The following is a 26,646-nucleotide window of genomic DNA, read 5'->3' as shown; positions in this document are numbered from 1 at the left end:
ATGTAGGATAATAGTGATGAAATAAAACACATGGAATCGTAGGACCCAAAAGTGTTAAATCTAAATATATTTCAGATTCTTCAAAGTAGCCACCCTTTGCCTTGACAGCTTTTCACCCTCTTGGAATTCTTGGTTACAACTGCCACGTCTTGGTGAGACGCAGAGTCGGTGAACGGATGATCTCCGCATGTGTGGTTCCTATTGTGAAGCATGGAGGAGGAGGTGTGATGGTGTTTTACTCGTGACACTGTCTGTGATTTATTTAGAAGTTAAGGCACACTTAACCAGCATGACTGCTACAGCATTCTGCAGTGATACGCCATCCCGTCTGGTTCGCGCTTAGTGGGACTATCATTTGTTGGCCCAAGCAAGTCCTCTTATTATTATTGGAGTCCTTTAGTAGTGGTTCCTTTGCAGCAATTTGACCATGAAAGGCAGTTGATGTTGAGATGTCTGTTTCTTGAACTCTGTGAAGCATTTATTTGGTCTGCAATTTCTGAGGCTGGTAACTCTAATTGAACTTCTTCCTTTCCTGTGGCGGTCCTCATGAGAGACAGTTTCATCATAGTGCTTGATGGTTTTTGCAACTGCACTTTCAAAGTTCTTGAAATTTTCCGCATTGACTGACCTTCATGTCTTAAAGTAATGATGGACTGTTGTTTCTCTTTGCTTATTTGAGCTGTTCTTGACATAATATGGACTTGGTCTTTTACCAAATAGGGCTATCTTCTGTATACCACCCCTACCTTGTCACAACACAACTGATTGGCTCAAACACATTAAGAAGTAAAGAAATTCCCCAAATGTACTTTTAACAAGGCACACCTGTTAATTGAAATGCATTCCAGGTGACTACCTCATGAAGCTGGTTGAGAGAATGCTTAGAGTGTGCAAAACTGACATCAAGGCAAAGGGTGGCTACTTTGAAGATCTCAAATATATTTGATTTGTTTAACACTTTTTTTGGTAACTACATGATTCCATATGTGTTATTTCATAGTGTTGATGTCTTCACTATTATTCTACAATGTAGAAAATAGTACAAATAAAGAATAACTCTTGAATGAATAGGTGTGTCTTGACTGGTACTGTTTGTGTATTAAAGTATTTTTTTCACAATGTCGGCTCCAGATAATATTGATAGAGACACCTTGTAACAGCCTATGTAGAATGCCTGAATGCTTGACACCAGAAATTGTTAGCTATCCGAAGGGGCACTAAAAGACAACATTTTTATATTATTGAAACATGAAAATGATCTGGTATATTGGATCCTACAAATAGATTAAATTGTGGAGGCCTCTGTTTTTGCTCAGCGTGCCTCCTGTGTGTCCTCCAGGCTCCAACTCGTCTTACCTGACGGTGTACAGCGAGTACGGAGTGGATGTGTTTGACATCCACACCACCGAGTGGGTCCAGACCATTTCACTGAGGAAGGTAAGAGTAGCTTTCCATGGTTACCCATCCATATCGCTCCTGCCAACTGATGAGTCTGGATTTGCCTCCCTCCCCAATGATTTCTAGATTGCAAACACATTCTCACTGTTCTGATTGGTCCCAGAAACCGATGGGTTAGGCCTGAACAGGCTTACATGATGGTGTGATTAACTTTGATACTCTGATTGGTTAAATTTGTTAGAGACGATCCAATCGCTGATACATTTTTGTACAACGCCCCTCATTTTGAAGTCACACAAATGACTTGTAGGATTGCAGTTTGACTAAATGTGTGTAGCGATCGATAAATTAAATTCAGAGTGAGTCATCAGGCAAAAGAGCAGCGCTGCCCGTACAACAGTCTGGAATGTCCATCTGTGTGTTGTGTACGGTATGTCTAGTCTACGCTGTGTAGCTGTTAGCGACAATGCTAATGATAAACGGAAACCTGAAAAAACAAAACGAAGAAAACAGAATTTGGGAAAAAAAACATAATGGAACCAGTCAAAAATCTGGATTTTATACGGCTCTACTGGACCTAGTTCACTCTTATCTATTGAATTTGTGTCAATGGCATTACCTTGCCCATGTAGAACAATGGTTCTGGTTGAACATAATGCTCTATTTCATGTGTTGGAAAATTTTTGATTAGTGGCAAATTATTTTCTGCTTTGCCTGCATGCAGAAGTGAGGTCTGCATTTTCTTGTGCATGTCACTAGATGTATTGTGAAATTACATTGTTGCCTTTGTCCCCCACTGCATGACTGCCTGTTGAAAGTACACAAGAGTGCCCCTGCATGGATGTGCGGTGTAAATGCACCAATGACGTTAAAATTAATCTGTCACCCGTGTCTGCTTGTACAGTCGTGGCCAAAAGTTGAGAATGACACAAATATACATTTTTACAAAGTCTGCTGCCTCAGTTTGTATGATGGCAATTTGTATATACTCCAGAATGTTATGAAGAGTGATCAGATGAATTTCAATTAATTGCAAAGTCCCTTTTTGCCATGCAAATGAACTGAATATCCCCAAAAATATTTCCACTGCATTTCAGTCCTGCCACAAAAGGACCAGCTGACATCATGTCAGTGATTCTCTCGTGTTAACGAGGACAAGGCTGGAGATCACTCTGTCATGCTGATTGAGTTCGAATAACAGACTGGAAGCTTCAAAAGGAGGGTGGTGCTTGGAATCATTGTTCTTCCTCTGTCAAACATGGTTACCTGCAAGGAAACACATGCCGTCATCATTGCTTTGCACAAAAAGGGCTTCACAGGCAAGGATATTGCTGCCAGTAAGATTGCACCTAAATCAACCATTTATCAGATCATCAAGAACTTCAAGGAGAGCGGTTCAATTGTTGTGAAGAATGCTTGTCCGGAAAATAAAAGCTTGTCCGGAGAAGACAAGGTGAGCACTACCATCAGTCCTGTCATGCCAACAGTAAAGAAACCTGAGACCATGTGTGGGGTTGTTTCTCAGCCAAGGAAGTGGGCTCGCTCACAATTTTTGCCTAAGAACACAGCCATGAATAAAGAATGGTACTAACACATCCTCCGAGAGCAACCTCTCCCAACCATCCAACCATCCAAGGAGCAGTTTGGTGACGAACAATGCCTTTTCCAGCATGATGGAGCGCCTTGCCACAAGGCAAAAGTGATAACTAAGTGGCTCGGGGAACAAAACATCAATATTTTGGGTCCATGGCCAGGAAACTCCCCAGACCTTAATCCCATTGAGAGCCAGGCGCACCGGTTTGTGTCAAGAACTGCAACACTGCTGTGTTTTTCCACGCTGAATGGTCCACCACCAAAAGAACACCCAGCCAACTTGACACCTCTGTGGAAAGCATTGGAATCAACATGGGCCGGCATCCCTGTGGAACGCTTTCGGCACATTGTATTGATGAATTGAGGTGGTTCTGAAGGCAAAGTGGGTAGGGTGCAACTCAATATTAGGGAAGGTGTTCTTAATGTTTTGTACACTCAGTGCCATGTGTCGATATGGTGTTGTAGCCTGTAAGATATTCATGAGCAGGCTAAATGAAATGTGTGAACAGGTGATCCACTACACACATTTGATCATGTTACATATTTAGACACATTGGCATTCAAAACTCACTTAGGCAGATGCTCACACACACACACGCACACGCACACGCGCACGTACACAGCCACATCCTGGAGACCTACAGTCCTGCAGGTTTTCACTCCAACCCTAATCTAGCTCACCTGATTCTAATAATTAGCTGGTTGATAATCTGAACCAGGTTAGTTAGAACTGGGTTGAATTGAAAACCTGCTGGAGGGTAGCTCTCCAGGAACGGGGAGCCGAATTCCCCATCTTGGTGAGTGTATGAGAAGATGCGTGTTCTAATCTCGGGTGAGTGTTAAAAAGTGTGTGCACCCATGAGTGAGAAGAGTGTTAGTGTCTTTGTGCACTTGTGTTTTTACGCATCATGTGCATGTTTATGCCCCTTCATGCATCTATGAATGTGTGCATTTGTAATGTGGATTGGTGTAACCCATGTCCCTGCCCCCTCAGATAAGGCCTCTAAATGTGGAGGGCAGTCTGAACCTGCTGGGCTCCGAACAACCACGCCTCATCTACTTCAGCAACAACTCCACAGGTACAAATACACCTCAATATACTCACTCACTTACATATGGCCCAATACACAACTATATCTCCATATACTCACTCAGTACATACAGTGCCTTATTACACATTTTGTTGTTACAGCCTGAATTCAAAATTGATATATATATATATATATATTTTTTTTTACCTTTTATTTAACTAGGCAAGTCAGTTAAGAACAATTTCTTATTTACAATGACGGCCTTCCAAAAGGCAAAAGACCTCCTGCGGGGACGGTGGCCTGGGATTAAAAATACAAATGAATTAAATACAAATATAGGACAAAACACACATCACGACAAGAGACAACACTACATAAAGAGAGACCTAAGACAACAACATAGCATGGCAGCAACACATGACAACACCACATGGTAGCAGCACAAAACACGGTACAAACATTATTGAGCACAGACAACAGCACAAAGGGCAAGAAGGTAGAGACAACAATGCATTACGTGAAGCAGCCACAACTGTCAGTAAGAGTGTCCATGATTGAGTTTTTAAATGAACAGATTGAGATAAAACTGTCCAGTTTGAATGTTTATTGCAGCTCGTTCCAGTCGCTAGCTGCAGCGAACTGAAAATACGAGGGACCCAGGGATGTGTGTGCTTTGGGGACCTTTAACAGAATGTGACTGGCAGAATGGGTGTCTGTCAACTGTCAGACCTTATATAGACCGGTGTGTGGCTTTCCAAATCATGTCCAATCAATCAAATTTACCACAGGTGGACTCCAATCGAGTTGTAGAATGTGGCGACAGTAGTGAAGGTAGTAAGTTTTAAGTTCCTCGGTGTACACATCAGCTGCATTAAGTACTGCAGTGCATCTCCCCCTCATGGACTGCACCAGATTTACAGTTCTTGCTGTGAGATGTTACCCCACTCTTCCACCAAGGCACCTACAAGTTCCCGGACATTTCTGGGGGGAATGGCCTGAGCCCTCACCCTCTGATCCAACAGGTCCCAGACATGCTCATTGGTATTGATCCGGGCTCTTCACTAGCCATGGCAGAACACTCACATTCCAGTCTTGCAGGAAATCACGCACAGAATAAGCAGTATGGCTGGTGGCATTGTCATGCTGGAGGGTCATGTCAGGATGAGCCTGCAGGAAGGGTACCACATGAGGATGTCTTCCCTTTAACGCACAGCGTTGATATTGCCTGCAATGACAACAAGCTCAGTCCGATGATGCTGTGACACACCGCCCCAGACCCCGGACCACGACGGACCACCTCCACCTCCAAATCGATCCCGGTCCAGAGTACAGGCCTCGGTGTAATGCTCATTCGTTCGGTGATGAACGTGAATCCGACCATCACCCCTCGTGAGACCAAACCACGACTCGTCAGTGAAGAGCACTTTTTGTCAGTCCTGTCTGGTCCAGCGACGGTGGGTTTGTGCCCATAGGCGACATTGTTGCCGGTGATGTCTTGTGAGAACCAACCTTACAACAGACCTACAAGCCCTCAGTCCAGCCTCTCTCAGCCTATTGTGGACTGTCTGGCACTGATGGAGTGATTGTGCGTTCCTGGTGTAAGTCTTGTGTTGTTTCCATCCTGTACCTGTGATTTTCGAATGTACTGATTCTGTGCTGGTGTTACACGTGGTCTGCCACTGCGAGGGCAATCAGCTGTCTGTCCTGTCTCCCTGTAGTGCTGTCTTAGGTGTCTCACAGTACGGACATTGCAATGTATTGCTCTGGCCACATCTGCAGACCTCATGCCTCCTTGCAGCAAGGCATGTTCACCCAGATGAGCAGGGACCCTGGGCATCTTCTTTTTGGTGTCTTTCAGAGTCAGTAGAAAGGCCTCTAGTGTCCTAAGTTTTCATAATTGTGACCTTAATTGCCTACCGTCTAATGCTGTTAGTTTCTTAACAACTGTTCCACAGGTGCATGAACATTAATTGTTTGTGGTTCATTGAACAAGCATGGGAAACAGTGTTTAAGTCCTTTACAATGAAGGTCTTTGAAGTTATTTGGATTTTAATGTTTTATTTTTGAAAGACAGGGTCTGAGTTTATATCTGTTCGATCCTTTCCCTGTAGGTTTTTACAGACAATCCCCACCACTTGGACACAACCCTTCTAATTTAGTGTATCCTGCATGCGCAACCCATGTGGAGTTCCAGGTCTCTGGCAGCGTTAGGAACTGCTCTACAACATCCCTAGAGTACGACCCTACCTCACACAGGAAGTGGTGTAGATCCTAATCCAGGCATTTGTCTTCTCCTGTCTGGACTACTGCAACTGTCTTCTCCTGTCTGGACTACTGCCATGGCAGAACACTCACATTCCAGTCTTGCAGGAAATCACGCACAGAATAAGCAGTATGGCTGGTGGCATTGTCATGCTGGAGGGTCATGTCAGGATGAGCCTGCAGGAAGGGTACCACATGAGGATGTCTTCCCTTTAACGCACAGCGTTGATATTGCCTGCAATGACAACAAGCTCAGTCCGATGATGCTGTGACACACCGCCCCAGACCCCAGACCACGACGGACCACCTCCACCTCCAAATCGATCCCGGTCCAGAGTACAGGCCTCGGTGTAATGCTCATTCGTTCGGTGATGAACGTGAATCCGACCATCACCCCTCGTGAGACCAAACCACGACTCGTCAGTGAAGAGCACTTTTTGTCAGTCCTGTCTGGTCCAGCGACGGTGGGTTTGTGCCCATAGGCGACATTGTTGCCGGTGATGTCTTGTGAGAACCAACCTTACAACAGACCTACAAGCCCTCAGTCCAGCCTCTCTCAGCCTATTGTGGACTGTCTGGCACTGATGGAGTGATTGTGCGTTCCTGGTGTAAGTCTTGTGTTGTTTCCATCCTGTACCTGTGATTTTCGAATGTACTGATTCTGTGCTGGTGTTACACGTGGTCTGCCACTGCGAGGGCAATCAGCTGTCTGTCCTGTCTCCCTGTAGTGCTGTCTTAGGTGTCTCACAGTACGGACATTGCAATGTATTGCTCTGGCCACATCTGCAGACCTCATGCCTCCTTGCAGCAAGGCATGTTCACCCAGATGAGCAGGGACCCTGGGCATCTTCTTTTGGTGTCTTTCAGAGTCAGTAGAAAGGCCTCTAGTGTCCTAAGTTTTCATAATTGTGACCTTAATTGCCTACCGTCTAATGCTGTTAGTTTCTTAACAACTGTTCCACAGGTGCATGAACATTAATTGTTTGTGGTTCATTGAACAAGCATGGGAAACAGTGTTTAAGTCCTTTACAATGAAGGTCTTTGAAGTTATTTGGATTTTAATGTTTTATTTTTGAAAGACAGGGTCTGAGTTTATATCTGTTCGATCCTTTCCCTGTAGGTTTTTACAGACAATCCCCACCACTTGGACACAACCCTTCTAATTTAGTGTATCCTGCATGCGCAACCCATGTGGAGTTCCAGGTCTCTGGCAGCGTTAGGAACTGCTCTACAACATCCCTAGAGTACGACCCTACCTCACACAGGAAGTGGTGTAGATCCTAATCCAGGCATTTGTCTTCTCCTGTCTGGACTACTGCAACTCTCTGTTGACTGGGCTCCCCGCTTGTGCCATCAAACCCCTGCAACTTATCCAGAACGCAGCAGCCCTCCTGGTTTTCAGCCTTCTCGCCTTCTCATGTTGACCCCTGTCAACCCGCTCCTCTGCACACTCCACTGGCTTCCAGTCGAAGCTCTCTTCCACTACAAGACCATGGTGTTTACCCCCGGAACAGCCCCTCCCTACCGTCAGGCTACGCTCAAACCCTACACCACAACCCGAGCACTCCGTTCTGCCACCTCAGTTTCTTGGCCTTCCCACCCCTATGGGAGGAGCTCCCACTGCCCAGTCCAAGCTCTTCTTTGTCCTCGCACCCCAATGTTTGAACCAGCTTCCCCCTGAAGTTAGGACAGCAGAGTCCCTGCCCTTTTTCCGAAAACATCTGAAACCCTACCGCTTCAAAGAGTACCTTAGATAATCACCCCCCTCACTAAGTCGCTCTGGATAAGAGCTTCTGCTAAATGATAAATATAAATGTAAAAGTGTGAGTCTCTGAACTAACCGTCATTGCTTCCTCTGTCCTTGTTTCCTCCACACCTTGCCTCTCCTTGAAAAGTGCATTAGAAAGTGCAATGTGCTTTGAGATGGAGGTGAGGAATGGAGAAACAAGGAAAGAGTCTTAATTACATTGAGTGACCTCTGACCTTCTCATCTAATGGGTTTTAAGGAGACGAGGAGTGAGGAGGTGACTAATCAAGGAAATGCAATTTAGATTATTCCAAGGAGAGAGGAAGCAAGTTTTTGACAGCTATTACCATTTTGTTGACTGTGCTAGACTGACTGACTGAGTTACCATAATACCCATGGCCTGTCCAGAAACAATCCCTAGCACCTACTGCCCAGAGTCTAGACACTTGTGGAGATCTGAGCTGGATTGATGGATGGTGACATGTGCCCTCTGGTAGGCTCAGTGAAATTGTGGCGGTGTTGCTTACACCTGTCCAAATCTGTCAGATCTCCACAAGTGTCTAGGGGTTAGGGGGTTGTTTCTGGACAGGACCACACAACGATTCAGGTGTGTGGTTCACGTACAGCATGACACTTGAGGCATTGGTTGTGTGTTTCATTCCATTGCTATAAAGTAAAACTGCAAAGAATGTAGCAATTGGCTTTTTGTCCTGAATACAGAGTGTTATGTTGGGGGCAATGCTTGTAATTGTTAGACTGGGGAGTTTTCCAGGATAAGAAATAGGGATTGGAGCTAAGCACAGGCAAAATCCTAGAGTCAAACCTTTTTCATTCTGCTTTCCACCAGACACTGGGAGATTTATTCACCTTTCACCAGGACAATAACCTAAAACACAAGGAAATATCTACACTGGAGTTGCATACCAAAAATACAGTAAATGTTCCTGAGTGGCAGAGTTAGTTTTGACTTAAAAATTGACTTGAAAATCAATGGCAAGATCTGAAAATGTTTGTCTAGCAATGATCAACAACCAATTTCACAGAGCGTGAAGAATTTCGAAAATGTTTAACAATCCAGGTGTGCAAAGCTCTTAAGCGACTTACCCAGAATGACTCACAGCTGTAATCACTGCCAAATGTGCTTCTACAAAGTATTGACTCCAGGGTTGGAGATACTTATGTAAATTAGATATTTCTATTTCATTTTCAATGCATTTGCTAACATTTAAAACTAAAAATAAATTTAAATCACTAATTTTGGGGTATTGTTTGCAGATTGGTGAGAGACATTTTTCATTTAATCCATTTGGAATTTGTGTATTAAGTCCAGGGGTATGAATACTTTCTGAGGGCACTGTATACAGTATCCCCAAATACTCACCTACACCTTAAAGGTAGACTCAATGAAATGACGTTGCCGTGAGCAGCCCCACAGATATTGAGATGAGCGAGATGCATGACTTCACTCTCACACTGTCACACACAGTATCTACCCATGTGCGCGGTTTGGCTTCACACTGCTACAATGTGGAAGCCAGGAGGAGAAGTTGAGCCGCACGCTTCAACACTCTTAGGTGTTGAGGAAATTGACCCCCTATGCTATTTTTCTTTCTGCATATACATCATATCGCTGAGTCTACCTGTAATATACTTACTAACTACTGACCCCTCAATGCCTTAACTCACTACTACCTCCTCAGGCACAACTACACCTATACACAATATAGTCATTAACGAATCCTCAGGAGCATTTCGCTCTCAGTACAGCTTCTCAATATAGTCTCTCTCCTCCAGAAGGTGACCTGGCCATCCCGGAGACGTCTGACAACAGTAAGAAGCTGATGATGAGGACGCGCAGCAAGAGGAAGTTCCTCTTCAAGGTCCCGAGGAGGAGAGACTTCAGCAGAGGAGGTATCCTTTTTTCCAATCCTTTTTATACTTGAATTACCTTTTGGACTGTGAAGCAGTAAAGTAGAGAGGAGACAGAAAGTAGGGGCATAGACAAGGGAGGTGGAGTCTGGGCTTGAACCACAGTCGCCAGGAGGTTTTTGTGGTCTGGAGTCGAGAGCGCTACTGCTCGACCAGACTCCAGCATCAGAGGAGGTAACATTACTCTGTTCACTCATCATTATTATACCTTTCATACTAAGATGTTTTTCTGGAAACCATCATAATGCCAACTTTTTCTGCCTTTTCTTGTGTGACCGACCTGCTCGATTCGGTCTTATGTAGCAAATTTTGAAATTGTCTTTTTTTACATTGGATAAAAGTAGAGACTCTGTATATCAGACACTACAGTTGAGGAACAATGGGGAAGTAATTCTGCTTTGGAAGTTGATAAACTTGTAACCTAACTTTTGAGAAAATGGCTATAACTAGCTCGGAGATTAATAATATTACTACACAGGTCATACACATAATGTTAGCTAGCAAGCCAGCCAGCTAACGTTAGTAAGCTAGCTAACAGTACGCTTTAACTTGAAATGAAAACAACTTTCTGACACGACATATAATATCTGTAGCTAGCTAGACTATATTAAAAAATGTAGCTAGCTAGACTATATTACCCATATACATGGATGGACGCTTCTTCCTCTGTCACGGATGCCACGGTTGCCCTTAGTTTGAAGATGTAATCTGGAAACGGGTGTTTTATACAACAGCCTTCTCTGTGTTCTCTTTTTTTTAACTCTTTCTGCATATTTGCAATCAAACGTCAGAATTTTCTCCATATCCTTAGCTATCATACTTAATCCACTGATTTCAAAACTCGGCCCTCCAGAAAGTGGAGAGCTACACTTTTGCAGTTCTACAACGTGTTATCTTTCAAACAGCAGCGTTAGAAAGGATTACTTACACATACTGACCACCTCATATTATATACAAAAGTGTGCTACATGGCAGACCAATCCAAACTCCTCTCTAGGCATGTCCAGCCCACCCATTATGTCAGCCAATCATGGCTAGCGGGAAGGTTCCTGTCTTTTACGTGGCTAAACCGACTTGGCTCGTAATTTAACAATTTTATTCGGATTTACAGATGGCATGAAAGTTGACATGTTCCGGAAGGCATTTCTGATTTTTATAAATACAATAATTACATTAAAATGGCTCTCCTGTGAAGTAGTGATGCGCAACACACGCCTAGTTTCCTGAAACTAGTCACATACTGGTATCAAAGCCGAAACCTTTATTTCCGCCAAACGACCTAGTAATCATTTCGGTGAAGTTCTGCCTGCGGCTTAGTATGTAACATTGGCATGCACTACACTCTTAAACTCTTGATGGTTGCTAAGGGGTACCCATTAATCATCCTCCTGCCAGTTCTAAACTTTGCAAGGCATGTCACTTTGCCCATCTCTTCTCATAGCCCACCACTAAGCATGCACTGTTTTCTTACCCACAACTGGATAGATCCAAAAATAATTATTGTGGGAATAAATAACCCTGAATTATGAAAATTTTGCTTTCTGAAATTCCTAAAGTCATCCAATCCTTGTAATAATTTGGAAGCAATAGGGTGGCCAACTAGATGTTATTTCGGTAGCTTTTTTTATTGGGACAGCGTCATCGCGCTGCTTGGGGACTCGTCTTGATAACTAAATTATTACATTTTTATAGATTTTTCACTGAATGTCTGTTTGGATATTGGTTAGGCTGCAATCAGGCTAGGAAAAAGGGTGCTTAGTTGAGTGTTGGCCTTTAAAAATATATATATAACTAGGCAAGTCAGTTAAGAACAAAATCTTATTTTCAATGACGGCCTAGGAACAGTGGATTAACTGCCTGTTCAAGGGCAGATCATCTTGTCTAGTTTTCTCATTTATTAGAACATTTTGAAAGCTTATTTTGCTCTTCACTCGCAGTTGCATAATAGCCTAGAAGTCGCTTTGGATAAAGCGTCTGCTAAATGGCATATATTATTATTATTATTATTACCTACTCTGACCAAAAGCCTGTGACTTCACTGACAATCAATCAATGTGATTTTGTTTCACTGTATCTGTTAGTGTAGGCTATTTGGTTAAGTGGTGTTTGGCTGGGCAGATAAATGGAGGTGGTAGAGCTCATTCTGTCACTGATCAGAAGCATTTAGCTTGTGGCCTTCCGAATGGTGCAGCAGTCTAAGGCACTGCATCGCAGGACTGGAGTTGACACTACAGACTGTCACAAACGGCCGTGACCGGGGAGTCCCATAGGGCAGCATGCAATTGCCCAGGGGTCTGGGTTAGGGAGGTTTGGCCGGGCGGGGGTGCTTTACTTAACTCATCGCGCTCTAGTGACTGCTTGTGGCGGGCCGGGCTCCTGCAGGCTGACTTTAGTCGTCAGTTGAATAGTGTATCCTCTAACATACTGCAGTTGGGCAGTTAACCTAAATAGATTATGGCAGCCCCCCCGCACCTCTCTGATTCAGAGGGTTGGGTTAAATGCTTAAGACACATTTCAGTTGAAGGCATTCAGTTGTACAACTGACTAGGTATCCCCCTTTCCCCACATTGGTGCAGCTGGCTTCCAAGTTTAGCGGGCGGGTGTTAAGAAGCGTTGTTTGGCGGGTCATGTTTCGGAGGACACATGACTCTAACTTCGCCTCTCCCGAGCCCGTTGGGAGTTGCAGTGATGATACGAGATCGTAATTGGATTTATAAACATTTAACATGCAATAATGTAGCCTAAATCAAGTGTTCATCTATCACCGTTCAGAAACATTTAACATGCAATAATGTAGCCCAAATCAAGTGTAGGCCTATTATTTTAGCTCAATCGCATATAGGCAAGTCCAAAAGGCTATGGAGGTTGTGAAATATGAACGAGACTCACATGCTTTTGCTAATATTTTCTATCAGGATGAATGAAGGTAAGACCCCTACGCCTGCTCCCTAACAAACTGAGAGTAGGAAAGAGATTTAAATAGATAAAGAAGCATGGGCCTTAAGCTCTGTTTGAAAATATAACTTTTTTATATTCCAACGGCCCACGTTCCGTGACACAAGTTGTGTGGGAAAAATATTTGTTGTATTTTATTCTGTTAAATTATATTCTATTCTTAGTATAAAATACACTACATGGTCAAAAGTATGTGGACAACTCTTCAAATTCGTCTATTTCAGCAACACCCATGCTGACAGGTGTTTAAAATCGAGCACACAACCATTCAATCTCTGTAGACCACCATTGGCAGTATAATGGCCTGTACTGAAGAGCTCAATGACATTCAACATGGCACCGTCATAGGATGCCACCTTTCCAACAACTCAGTTCGTCAAATTTCTGCCATGCTAGAGCTGCCCTCGTCAACTGTAAGTGCTGTTATTGTGGAAATGTCTAGGAGCAACAACGGCTCAGCCGCAAGGTATTAGGCCACACAGAATGGGAATGCTGAAGCCCGTAGCATGTGACAATCACCTGTCCTCGTTTGCAACACTCACTACTAAGTTCCAAACTGCCTCTGGAAGCAACTTCAGCACAATAACTGTTCGTCGGGAGCTTCATGACATGGGTTTCCATGGCCGAGCAGCACACATTCACAGTGCAGCGTCGGCTGGAGTAAATGCTCGCCGCCATTGGAGCACTGGAAACACTTTCTCTGGAGTGATGAATCACGCTTCACCAACTAGCAGGCCTACGAACAAATCTGTGTTTGGTTGATGCCAGGAGAACGCTACCTGCATCTATGCTTCGTGACAACTGTAAAGTTTGGTGGATGAGGAATACTGGTCTGGGGCTGTTTTTCATGATTTGGGCCCCTTAGTTCCAGTGGAGGGAAATCTTAACACTACAGCATACAATGATTTTGATTTTGTGCTTCCAACTTTGGGAAGGCCCTTTCCGGTTTCAGCATGACAATGCACCCGTGCACAAAGCGATGTCCATACAGGAATGGTTTGTCGAGATCCGTAAGGAAGAACTTGACTGGCCTGTACAGAGCCCTTACCTCAATCTCATCGAACACCTTTGGGATGAATTGGAATGCAGACTGCGAGCCAGGCCTAATCGCACAACATCAGTGCCTGACCTCACTAATGGTCTTGTGGCTGAATGGAAGCAAGTCCCTGCAGGAATGTTCCAACATCTAGTGGAAAAGCATATGCAGCACTCATTCAAGAATGTTGGAAAAGCTTTCCAGGTGAAGCTGGTTGAGAGAATGCTTAGTGTGCAAAGCTCTCAAGGCAAATGGTGGCTACTTTGAAGAAATTAAAATGTAAAGTATATTTTGACTTGTTAAACACTTTTGGTTGCTACATGATTCCATATGTGTTATTTCATAGTTATGTCTTCGCTATTATTCTACAATGTAGATAATATAAAAAGAAAAGAAAAACCTTGAATTTGTCAGTGCACTCACTCATTCTCAGTTACACTCACAACTATTCACAATAATACATACTGACCATTGTTAACCACCTGTCTTGTGTTGACAGAGAGATGCTGAGGACCCTGAGCTGAGATCCAAGATGATCTCTAACCCAATCAACTTCAACCACGTGGCACACATGGGCCCCGGCGACGGCATGCAGGTCCTCATGGATCTGCCTCTGGTAAGGGCCTCAACTGACCACCTGTCAACACAGCTTGAGCCAAAATGTCTGCCTCATCCTGTATTCATAACCCACGAACAAAAATGGCCTCCCAACCCCTGATAAGCTTGCTGATATTGCGGGTGACAAAACAGGAGCCATAACAGCTGGATTCTAACGATCACAAGACACCATTGGAGCCAAAATTGTGTCTCCTGGCATTTTCTGACAGCAGCAGCTCCACTCCTAACTCCACAGAATAGCACTATACTACCTTCTAGATGTCACCCTTCTCCTACTTTCCACCATCTCTGCCCATGTTTTCCTCCTCCTTTTGGAGAATGACCCTATAGTCCACACCCTCTTTCACTTTCTCCCTCCCTCTTTCCTCTCTCTCTTTTTTCTCGGTGTCCTGTTTGTCATTTTTCCCTCTCTCTCACCCCCGCCCGGCCCAGCAGCAGGGGAGAGCACCACCCCCCCATCATCCTCCCACCACCACACCCTGATCTCCCCACCGAGCAACTTGGAGCACGTCTATCACATGAGCCTTGTGTCGGCCGACCTCTACCTGCAAAAAGAACCTGCCACCACCACCTACTTGCTGCAGCACTGCATCCTGCCCCAGTTTTCCTCCTCTCCCTCCACCTCCTCCCTAGGAAGGGTAGGCCTAACCTGACACTTCCCACCCCTCCTGCCTCCTCCAATTACATATCTACACCCTATGCCAGGGTTACTGGTAGTCAAATACGAGCCTGGAGTACTGCTGGTTCTCGTTTTCTCTCTTTGCTTGTTAATTGATTGACTCACTTTATTTTTAATTGGGCAGATTTACCTGGTGTCCCAGGTCTGAATCAGTCCCTAATTAAAGGGAAATGATACAACCGGCTGTACTTCTACCCTTATGGCCTAGATTTGAGGAAAAGATCCCTATGCACTTGTGTGAATCTGAAGGGATAAGCAATATGATTGATCATACCTATCTAACCGTTAGTCTCCACAAGTAGATAGGGAGTTGGTACAAGGGGTCGACTTGGGACCGGGCCTATTTCCAGTGTTCCTGCCACCCTCTCTCACCCAGTCTTCCTTCTTCCCATTCCTTTCCCTTCTCGCTGTTCTTTTCTCCATTTGAGTTTTTCGAAAGCTGGGGTGGTTTTATTTCGGGCTGATGTCCTATGAGTGTGTTTTTCTGTACTGGCTGCAGTGTAGTTGTGCTTTGCGTGATCTCTGCATATTTGTCATCTTAAAAACCGCAACACACTTGAAAAGCTTACCTTAGGGTTTCAATGGAGAGAAAGATTTGAAACGAGGTCAATTTCATTAGTAGACAGCCACCAACACCAAAAGAGAAGTAGACACTTCTCTATGGCTATTTCCCCCCCATAGAATTCTGTGAAAACATGCCACGTGTGACTTGTTTCAGTCAAACGAGGGACTTGCTGTGCATTTGGAGTTTATTTATCACAAAGTGCGTGTGTGTTTGCGTGTACAAGTCTGTTGTAAGTAAGCATTTCACGGTATGGTCTACACCTGTTGTATTCGGTACATGTGAGAATAACAATTTTATTTGGTTTAATGTGTGAGCATCCATGTAAATGTCTTGACATTGTCTGCTCATGTACATGGGTCGTGTTCATTAGGCACCCAACGGAATTAGTCAATGAATTAGTCAATAAGAAAGACAAATTAAAAATGTAAAAAAAAATATTTCTGTTGTCTGTCCTAATGAGCATAAACATGTTCACTCGTATATTAAGGTCCTTCTATACCAATGGCTGTATTTGTCATTGTCTTACGGTCTGTGTGTGTTGGCGACTGCGTTGCGGCACAGAGTGTGATGCATTCTTCTCAGGACGACCTGGCCAAGGATAAGCCCCGCCCGCTATCCAGTATATCCCGGCAACAGAGGAGCAAGACCCACATCACCCGCACGGCCTCTGGTGAGAGGATCCCAAGCACACGCACGTTCTACATGTTTATTTTTTATTTTACCTTTATTTAACTAGGCAAGTCAGTTAAGAACAAATTCTTATTTTCAATGACGGCCTAGGAACAGTGGGTTAACTGCCTTGTTCAGGGGCAGAATGACAGATTTGTACCTTGTCAGCTGGGGGGTTTGAACTTGCAACCTTCCGGTTACTAGTCCAACGCTCTAACCACTAGGCTACCCTGCCGCCCCGAACACATACAACACATAATGCATACATTTCAACACACACACTAGTAAATACATTCTCTCTCTGTCATTGATGCTAATGCTCTATGTCTGTGTGTGTGTGTCTCGCTGTCTGTGTGTGTGTGTCTCGCTGTCTGTGTGTGTGTGTCTCGCTGTCTGTGTGTGTGTCTCGCTGTCTGTGTGTGTGTCTCGCTGTCTGTGTGTGTGTCTCGCTGTCTGTGTGTGTGTCTCGCTGTGTGTGTGTGTGTCTCGCTGTGTGTGTGTGTGTCTCGCTGTGTGTGTGTGCGTCTCGCTGTCTGTGTGTGCGTCTCGCTGTCTGTGTGTGCGTCTCGCTGTCTGTGTGCGTCTCGCTGTCTGTGTGCGTCTCGCTGTCTGTGTGTGCGTCTCGCTGTCTGTGTGTGCGTCTCGCTGTCTGTGTGTGTGTCTCGCTGTCTGTGTGTGTGTCTCGCTGTCTGTGTGTGTGTCTCGCTGTCTGTGTGTGTGTCTCGCTGTCTGTGTGTGTGTCTCGCTGTCTGTGTGTGTGTCTCGCTGTCTGTGTCTCGCTGTCTGTGTCTCGCTGTCTGTGTCTGTGTCTCGCTGTCTGTGTGTGTGTGTGTCTCGCTGTCTGTGTGTGTGTGTCTCGCTGTCTGTGTGTGTGTGTCTCGCTGTCTGTGTGTGTGTGTCTCGCTGTCTGTGTGTGTGTGTCTCGCTGTCTGTGTGTGTGTGTCTCGCTGTCTGTGTGTGTGTGTCTCGCTGTCTGTGTGTGTGTGTCTCGCTGTCTGTGTGTGTGTGTCTCGCTGTCTGTGTGTGTGTGTCTCGCTGTCTGTGTGTGTGTGTCTCGCTGTCTGTGTGTGTGTGTCTCGCTGTCTGTGTGTGTGTGTCTCGCTGTCTGTGTGTGTGTGTCTCGCTGTCTGTGTGTGTGTGTCTCGCTGTCTGTGTGTGTGTGTCTCGCTGTCTGTGTGTGTGTGTCTCGCTGTCTGTGTGTGTGTGTCTCGCTGTCTGTGTGTGTGTGTCTCGCTGTCTGTGTGTGTGTGTCTCGCTGTCTGTGTGTGTGTGTCTCGCTGTGTGTGTGTGTGTGTCTCGCTGTGTGTGTGTGTGTGTCTCGCTGTGTGTGTGTGTGTGTCTCGCTGTGTGTGTGTGTGTGTCTCGCTGTGTGTGTGTGTGTGTCTCGCTGTGTGTGTGTGTGTCTCGGTGTGCGTCTCGCGGTGTGTGTGTCTCGGGGGGGGTTTCACTGTGTCATGAAGGAGGTGCAGACATTGGAGGAGCAGGATCGTCGCGGAACATCTCCAACCCAGACGGGGACTTCGAGAGAGAGGTAAAGACTTCGCACACACACACTGACTGTTACATTAAATCACTCACACATGTACTCAATCTATGCCCCTCTCTTTTCCCTGTCTATCCCACATTCTCCGTTACGTCACATTCAACTATCTTCCTGGGTATGATGACACATTCTCTGTTACATTTAATTCAACTATCTTTCTGGTTATGATGACACATTCTCTATTACATCACATTCTCTGTTTACATTAAATTCAACTATCTCCCCGGGTATGATGACACATTCTCTGTTACATCAAATTCAACTATCTTCCTGGGTATGATGACACATTCTCTACCGTAACCGACCGGGAGGTCTGTTGGGCGACAATTGGCCTAGCGTCGGGAGGGCTTGGTCGGTAGGGATGTCCTTGTCTCATCGAACACCACCGACTCCTGTGGCGGGCCGGGCGCAGTGCGCGCTAACCAAGGTTGCCAGGTGCAGCTGGCTTCCGGGTTGGATGCGCGCTGTGTTAAGCAGTGCGGTTAGGTTGGGTTGTGTATCGGAGGACGCATGACTTTCAACCTTCGTCTCTCCCGAGCCCGTACGGGAGTTGTCATTTTAGACAATTAGAATGATTTCTCAGAAAACCAGCTGTTTTAATCAGTGTATGCTTACTCTGCCAATTAAGATACTTTTGATGATGTTGTGTATGTGTACACCTGCTCGTTCAACATCTCATTCCAAAATCATAGGCATTAATATGGAGTTGGTCCGCCCTTTGCTGCTATAACAGCTTCCACTCTTCTGGGAAGACTTTCCACTAGATGTTGGAACATTGCTGCTATAACAGCCTCCACTCTTCTGGGAAGGCTTTCCACTAGATGTTGGAACATTGCCGCTATAACAGCCTCCACTCTTCTGGAAAGGTTTTCCACTAGATGTTGGAACTACAGTGCCTTGCGAAAGTATTCAGCCCCCTTGAACTTTGCGACCTTTTGCCACATTTCAGGCTTCAAACATGAAGATATAAAACTGTATTTTTCTGTGAAGAATCAACAACAAGTGGGACACAATCATGAAGTGGAACGACATTTATTGGATATTTCAAACTTTTTTAACAAATCAAAAACTGAAACATTTGGCGTGCAAAATTATTCAGCCCCCTTAAGTTAATACTTTGTAGCGCCACCTTTTGCTGCGATTACAGCTGTAAGTCGCTTGGGGTTTGTCTCTATCCGTTTTGCACATCGAGAGACTGAAATTTTTTCCCATTCCTCCTTGCAAAACAGCTCGAGCTCAGTGAGGTTGGATGGAGAGCATTTGTGAACAGCAGTTTTCAGTTCTTTCCACAGATTCTCGATTGGATTCAGGTCTGGACTTTGACTTGGCCATTCTAACACCTGGATATGATTATTTTTTAACCATTCCATTGTAGATTTTGCTTTATGTTTTGGATCATTGTCTTGTTGGAAGACAAATCTCCGTCCCAGTCTCAGGTCTTTTGCAGACTCCATCAGGTTTTCTTCCAGAATGGTCCTGTGTTTGGCTCCATCCATCTTCCCATCAATTTTAACCATCTTCCCTGTCCCTGCTGAAGAAAAGCAGGCCCAACCCATGATGCTGCCACCACCATGTTTGACAGTGGGGATGGTGTGTTCAGGGTGATGAGCTGTGTTGCTTTTACGCCAAACATAACGTTTTGCATTGTTGCCAAAAAGTTCAATTTTGGTTTCATCTGACCAGAGCATCTTCTTCCACATGTTTGGTGTGTCTCCCAGGTGGCTTATGTCAAACGTTAAACGACACTTTTTATGGATATTTTAAGAAATGGCTTTCTTCTTGCCACTCTTCTATAAAGGCCAGATTTGTGCAATATACGACTGATTGTTGTCCTATGGACAGAGTCTCCCACCTCAGCTGTAGATCTCTGCAGTTCATCCAGAGTGATCATGGGCCTCTTGGCTGCATCTCTGATCAGTCTTCTCCTTGTATGAGCTGAAAGTTTAGAGGGACGGCCAGGTCTTGGTAGATTTGCAGTGGTCTGCTACTCCTTCCAATTTCAATATTAGCGCTTGCACAGTTCTCCTTGGGATGTTTAAAGCTTGGGAAATCTTTTTGTATCCAAATCCGGCTTTAAACTTCTTCACAACAGTGTCTCGGACCTGCCTGGTGTGTTCCTTGTTCTTCATGATGCTCTCTGCGCTTTTAACGAACCTCAGACTATCACAGTGCAGGTGCATTTATACGGAGACTTGATTACACACAGGTGGATTGTATTTATCATCATTAGTCATTTAGGTCAACATTGGATCATTCAGAGATCCTCACTGAACTTCTGGAGAGTTTGCTGCACTGAAAGTAAAGGTGCTGTCTAATTTTGCCCGCCCAATTTTTCCGTTTTTGATTTGTTAAAAAAAGTTTGATATATCCAATAAATGTCGTTCCACTTCATGATTGTGTCCCACTTGTTGTTGATTCTTCACAAAAAAATACAGTTTTATATATTTGTTTGAAGCCTGAAATGTGGCAAAAGGTCGCAAAGTTCAAGGGGGCCGAATACTTTCGCAAGGCACTGTAGATGTTGGCATTCCAATTCATCCCAAAGGTGGTTGATGGGGTTGAGGTCAGGGCTGTGCAGGCCACCGATCTCACCAAACCATTTCTGTATGGACCTGGCTTTATGCACTGGGGCATTGTCTTGCTGAAAACAGGAAAGGGTCTTCCCCAAACTGTTGCCACAAAGTTGGAAGCCCATGTTGGAAAGGTGCCATGTTGAAAGTCACTGAGACATTCTGCTGCCAATGTTTGTCTATGAAGATTGCATGGCTGTGTGCTGGATCTTATACACCTGTCAGAAACGGGTGTGGCTGAAACAGCCAAATCCACTCATTTGAAAGGGTGTCCACATAGTGTAAGTGGAGTAGGTGTTTACATGAACTATTTCCTTGCTCTAACTACTGCCATAATCAGTTTAATATTGAATTATGAGTGTGCATGTAAACAGACTGACTGTTTTCACATGCTAACATTTTTGCATTTGTAGCACAAATCCCATTCAAGTCATGAAACCAATATTAGCCTTTTCGCACGTTATGTCCAAATAATCCGAAAGTATCTCAAATTGATTGTTAATAAAGCTCAACAAAATCACTTGTAGAAGTGATGTACGAAAAAAGCTAATATCGGTCCCATGACTTGAATGGGATTTGTGCCACAAATGCCAGAGAAACTAAACCAAAGCATGGATTGCTGTCATACCTTGTCCATAGACTACTTACAGGCTAAAGAAACCAATATGTAATATAATCCATCTTTACCATAAACACTCTCTCTCTTTCCCTCAGCCGGACTGGGACTCCACCAAGCACTCCACTCCCTCCAACAGCCCCAACTCTCTCCACCGCAGCCATCTTTACCATAAACACTCTCTCTCTCTCTCTTCCCTCAGCCGGACTGGGACTCCACCAAGCACTCCACTCCCTCCAACAGCCCCAACTCTCTCCACCGCAGCCATCTTTACCATAAACACTCTCTCTCTCTTCCCTCAACCGGACTGGGACTCCACCAAGCACTCCACTCCCTCCAACAGCCCCAACTCTCTCCACCGCAGCCATCTTTACCATAAACACTCTCTCTCTCTTCCCTCAGCCGGACTGGGACTCCACCAAGCACTCCACTCCCTCCAACAGCCCCAACTCTCTCCACCGCAGCCAGCTAACGCTGGATGGCCTGGAACACGCCCTGGACGGCTGAGGACCCCACCACCCTACACACACACACATAATACGTGCTTAATCACTCGACGCACCTACATTCAACATAAAACTTGTGCATCACTGCAGAAGTGCCAAGAACAGACTGTGTCCCAGCCCCCCACCCTGATTTTAGATGAACGTTTTGGTCCCCCCCCCCCATTCCTACTTGTCTTCTTTCCTCTCTTCCTTTTCACATTGTTAAGGGAGGGTGCCACCATGTACACTCCACAGCACTACTAGCAATCCTGAGCTGACATCTCTCCCCAACACACACACACACACCTCTCCAGTTCCCTGTTGGGGGAGACACTCATTTTCCTATGAGTTTTTATGGGTTATTCATACTTAGTTTAGGTTATTGATACATAGATGCATACGATGACCGAATTAAAAACCAAGATCAATGACGATAGGACACTCGCAGGAAAAAAAAACATTCATGATGAACTATCCTAATCATAGGTATATGTTTGTGTTTCTAAACAAAGATTAGAGAAAAAAAAGAAAAGAGTGAAGGATAACTTTTTTGTTTTAAACTATATAGTATGGGGTACACACAACTGAACAGTGAAAGAAAGGGCAACCTTGAAAGGGACCATAAACCCCCCCACATTCCAGACCCTGTCGTACTGGTGTTGTAACCCTTATTGAGCTCTTCCCGGACTAGTGGCCATTAATTTGAGAGCAGTCCCTACCCAAGGGACGAGCTGCCACTCAACAGACTGCAGGGGTTTTACTGTTAAGCTAAACTAGAGTGGGCATCTTTTACAGCAATTACACATCTCCCGCCAGTCTTTATAACGTGGATTGTTTTTAACTTAGATCTTTTGCTATAAAAGTGTAGTTGGCAAAAACCAATGCGCCATAGCCACATAATCATGAGACGTAAGACATGGTGGGAGTCTGAACAGTGAAAAGGACCACAACTCACAAGCTGCTGTTGTCGTTTGCTATGTTTATATAAGTATGTGTGTGAAGAGCCGCTCACCATAGAGAGAGAACCTCCTGGACGAGGCCCTTCATTTTTAACCGTTCAATCATGAGCCTAGTTAAATAAATAAAAAGCGGAGGTATAGTCATAGCGCCAAACCGCCACGAGGGGGCATGTGAATAGTGGTCCTCAATTGAGGAACGTTTCATTGTACAGCAAGAGTGTGAGATACTGTACAGGCATATCCAGTTTAATCACTAGTGTGCCTTCAGTGACATTTTCTTTTTTAGTCTTACAGCATCACATTCAGATCAATTACTGAAGTGACTTTAACTCTGCAGGCCATCGGTGAGGGGGGGTTCAGAAACACTGTATTAAACTTGCACATGTTTTAATCCCAGGAAAATACTCTTTGATTTTGTCAGTGATCTTTTATTTTCCTTTTTTTCCTGGTCTTTTCAGCTCTGAAAATGTGAGGTTTTTTTTTCTCTCTTCGAAACACTACTTTTTTCCCTCTTAATCACCAGTTGAAATCTTTGTAATTATTGAATTGTTAGCAACAAACACGTGAACAGAAAATAAAATAATATCTGTTGTGCTTTGCTTGTCTCTGTGTGTGCTGTTTTTTCTATACTGTATTATATATGGATTATTTAATGCATTTTCATCACCTAAAAAAACACTACTTTAATGATATGAATTTATTTTTTTAATTGTGATTTGTGAAAAATGTCTAGAAAATGATTAATGAAAAAACATGAATGGGTAAAAGTTCATGAGAAGGACAGTTTAAGTCGGAAGTTTACATACACTTAGGTTGGAGTCATTAAAACTAGTTTTTCAACCACTCCACAAATGTCTTGTTAACAAACTATAGTTTTGGCAAGTCTGTTAGGACATCTACTTTGTGCATGACACAAGTATTTTTTCCAATAATTGTTTACAGACAGATTTTCACTTATAATTCACTGTATCACAATTCTAGTGGGTCAGAAGTTTACATACACTAGGTTGACTGTGCCTTTAAACAGCTTGGAAAATTCCAGAAAATTATGGCTTTAAAAGCTTCTGATAGGCTAATTGACATCCATTTGAGTGTACCTGTCGATGTATTTCAAGGCCTACCTTCAAACTCAGTGCCTCTGCTTGACATCATGGGGAAATCAAGAGAAATCGGCCAAGACCACAGAACAAAAATGTAGACCTCTACAAGTCTGGTTCATCCTTGGGGGCAATTTCTAAACTCCTGAAGGTACCACGTTCATCTGTACAAACAATAGTATGCAAGTATAAACACCATGGGACCACGCAACCATCACACCACTCAGGACGGAGATGCGTTCTGTCTCCTAGAGATTAATGTACTTTGGTGTGAAAATCAATCCCAGAACACCAGCAAAGGACCTTGTGAAGATGCTGGAGGAAACAGGTACTATATCGACTTAACATGAGAGGCCGCTCAGCAAGGAAGAAGCCACTGCTCTAAAACCACCATAAAAAAGCCAGACTACGGTTTGCAACTGCACATGGGGACAAAGATCATAGTTTTTGGAGAAATGTCTTCTGGTCTGATGAAACCAAAAACAAACAGGTGTCCCTCAAGAATTTCCCTGTATTTAATGCCATCCATCATTCCTTCAATTCTGACCAGTTTTCCAGTCCCTGCCAATGGAAAAACATCCCCACAGCATGATGCTGGCACCAACCAGCTTCACTGTGGGGATGGTGTTCTCGGGGTGATGGAGGTGTTGGGTTTGCCCCAGACAGTATTTTTCTTGATGGCCAAAAAGCTAGTTTTTAGTTTCATCTGACCAGCGTACCTTTTTCCATGCATTTGTGGAGTCTCCCACATGCCTTTTGGTGAACACCAAACATGTTTGCTTATTTTTTTTCTTTAATTTCTTTGGGATAGGGGGCAGCATTTTCACTTTTGGATGAATAGCGAGCCCAGAGCGAGCTGCCTCCTACTCAGTACCATATGCTAATACATGCATATTATTATTAGTATTGGATAGAAAACACTGAAGTTTCTAAAACTGTTTGAATGATGTCTGTGAGTATAACAGAACTCATATGGCAGGCAAAAACCTGAGAAAAAATCCAAACAGGAAGTGGGAAATCTGAGGTTTGTAGTTTTTGAACTCAGCCCTATCAAATTCACAGTGGGATATGGGTTATTTTGCACTTCCTAAGGCTTCCACTAGATGTCAACCATCTTTAGAACGTTGTTTCAGGCTTCTCGTGTGAAGTGGGGGTCAGATGTGAGCTGTTTGACTAAGGGGTCTGCCTGCAGCCTCGTTCTCAGTCACGTGCTTTCACATGAGAGGTATCTCTCGTTCCATTGCTTTTCTACAAAATGGAATTGTCCGGTTGGAACATTATATTATTATTATTATTATTGAACATTTATGATAAAAACATCCTAAAGATTGATTATATACTTAGTTTGACAAGTTTCTTTGACCTGTAATATAACTTTTTGAACTTTGTCTGACTGGACCTGAACACGGTTTTGGATTTGTTTACCAAACGACCTAACAAAAGAAGCTATTGGACATAAATGGACATTATTGAACAAAACAAGCATTTATTGTGGAACTGCGATTCCTGGGAGTGCATTCTGATGAAGATCAAACGTAAGTGAATATTTATAATGCTATTTCTGACTAATGTTGACTACCCAACATGTCTGGTTTGGGCTCTGAGAGCCGTTCTCAGATTATGCTTTTTCCGTAAAGTTTTTTTAAAATCTGACACAGCGGTTGCATTAAGGAAAAGTGTATCTAAAGTTCCATGCATAACACTTGAATTTATCAACATTTATAATGAGTATTTCTGTGAATTAATGTGGCACTCTGCAATATCACTGCATGTTTTAGAACTACTGAACGTAACGCGCCAATGTAAAATAAGATTTTTGGATAGAAATATGAACTTCACCGAACAAAACATACATTTTGTGTATAGTGTAACATGAAGTGCTATGAGTGTCATCTGATGAAGATCAAAAGGTTAGTGATTCATTTTCTTCATTTGTGCTTTTTGTGACTCCTCTCTTTGGCTGGAAAGAGTTGGTGGTGACCTAACATAATCATTTGTCGAGCTTTAGCTGTAAAGCATTTTTGAGAAATTTAATGTAGTTTAGCTGGGTCTCTCACTAGTTAACTATAAGCTTGCAATAATCATCGAATGAATGTCCTGTGAAAAATCTAATTAGCAATATTAGTTTAGTAGAACCCCCCAGGCTTAAACTCTAGAGCAGCGGTCCCCAACCACCGGGCCGTGGGCACGTTCGCTACCAGGCAGCACGGAATGGATAAACATTATTATTTTAAAATTGGTAAGATCGCTGGAGAGCTTCTTCAGAAGGGATAAGGGAGATAAAAGGCCCAACGACGATGCCGATAATGCAGAGACAGCAGAGCCCGAGACTGCAAAACAAAAAATAAAGCCTCATTCAATATAAAATATGATGAGTCCTACCTAAAATATGGCTTTATTGCAACAGATGACTTGCATGCTCCAAGCCCCGTGCATAGTATGTGGAGATAGGCTATCCAGGGAAGGTCGCTTGCCAGAGTGTTTGCGTTACGAGAGCCGCTGCAGAGATTTTTCAGAAAAAAAAGTCACCACTGGCAGCACATTTCAATGACGAGGAATGGGTTGCAAAAGTTGCTTACCTGTGCAACATTTTCAACCTGCTCAATGAACTCAATCTGTCTTTAAGTTGGCAGATAAAGTGTCTGCATTCAATGCCAAACGAACTGTGGGGATGGCGAGTGGACAGGGGCATGTTTGACATGTTCCAAACATTAGTGGGATTTTGGGAGAGACTGACACGTCTTTCTCCCAGCTGGTGTGCGATCACCAAGCTTCGCTGTCAATGGAGTTCGAGCGTTACTTCCCAACCGCCAAAGACCCACGAAGTGCGAAGGAATGGATCCACAACCCATTTGTGAATGTCCCAGGTGAATCGTCCATGTCCGTGCAGGAAG

The 26,646-nt window shown here is 44.0% G+C and overlaps 1 protein-coding gene across 1 annotated transcript in view; it reads left to right on the top strand.

Annotated features, from left to right (window-relative positions):
• LOC123994932 (serine/threonine-protein kinase MRCK beta-like) overlaps window positions 1-23,253 on the top strand; it is a 130,654-nt gene extending 107,401 nt beyond the window's left edge. Inside the window, 8 exon segments of the mRNA XM_046298055.1 lie at window positions 1,340-1,437; window positions 3,986-4,070; window positions 9,826-9,909; window positions 9,912-9,942; window positions 14,453-14,567; window positions 16,375-16,483; window positions 17,943-18,013; window positions 21,614-23,253. Coding sequence (XP_046154011.1) covers window positions 1,340-1,437; window positions 3,986-4,070; window positions 9,826-9,909; window positions 9,912-9,942; window positions 14,453-14,567; window positions 16,375-16,483; window positions 17,943-18,013; window positions 21,614-21,718 — 698 coding nt within the window. The 3' untranslated portion in view covers window positions 21,719-23,253.
• Window positions 23,254-26,646: the final 3,393 nt, after the last annotated feature.

The sequence above is a fragment of the Oncorhynchus gorbuscha genome, linkage group LG14, assembly GCF_021184085.1.
Source record: "Oncorhynchus gorbuscha isolate QuinsamMale2020 ecotype Even-year linkage group LG14, OgorEven_v1.0, whole genome shotgun sequence".
Taxonomy (NCBI): Eukaryota; Metazoa; Chordata; class Actinopteri; order Salmoniformes; family Salmonidae; genus Oncorhynchus; species Oncorhynchus gorbuscha.
This window is presented reverse-complemented; position numbering and strand designations above follow the sequence as displayed.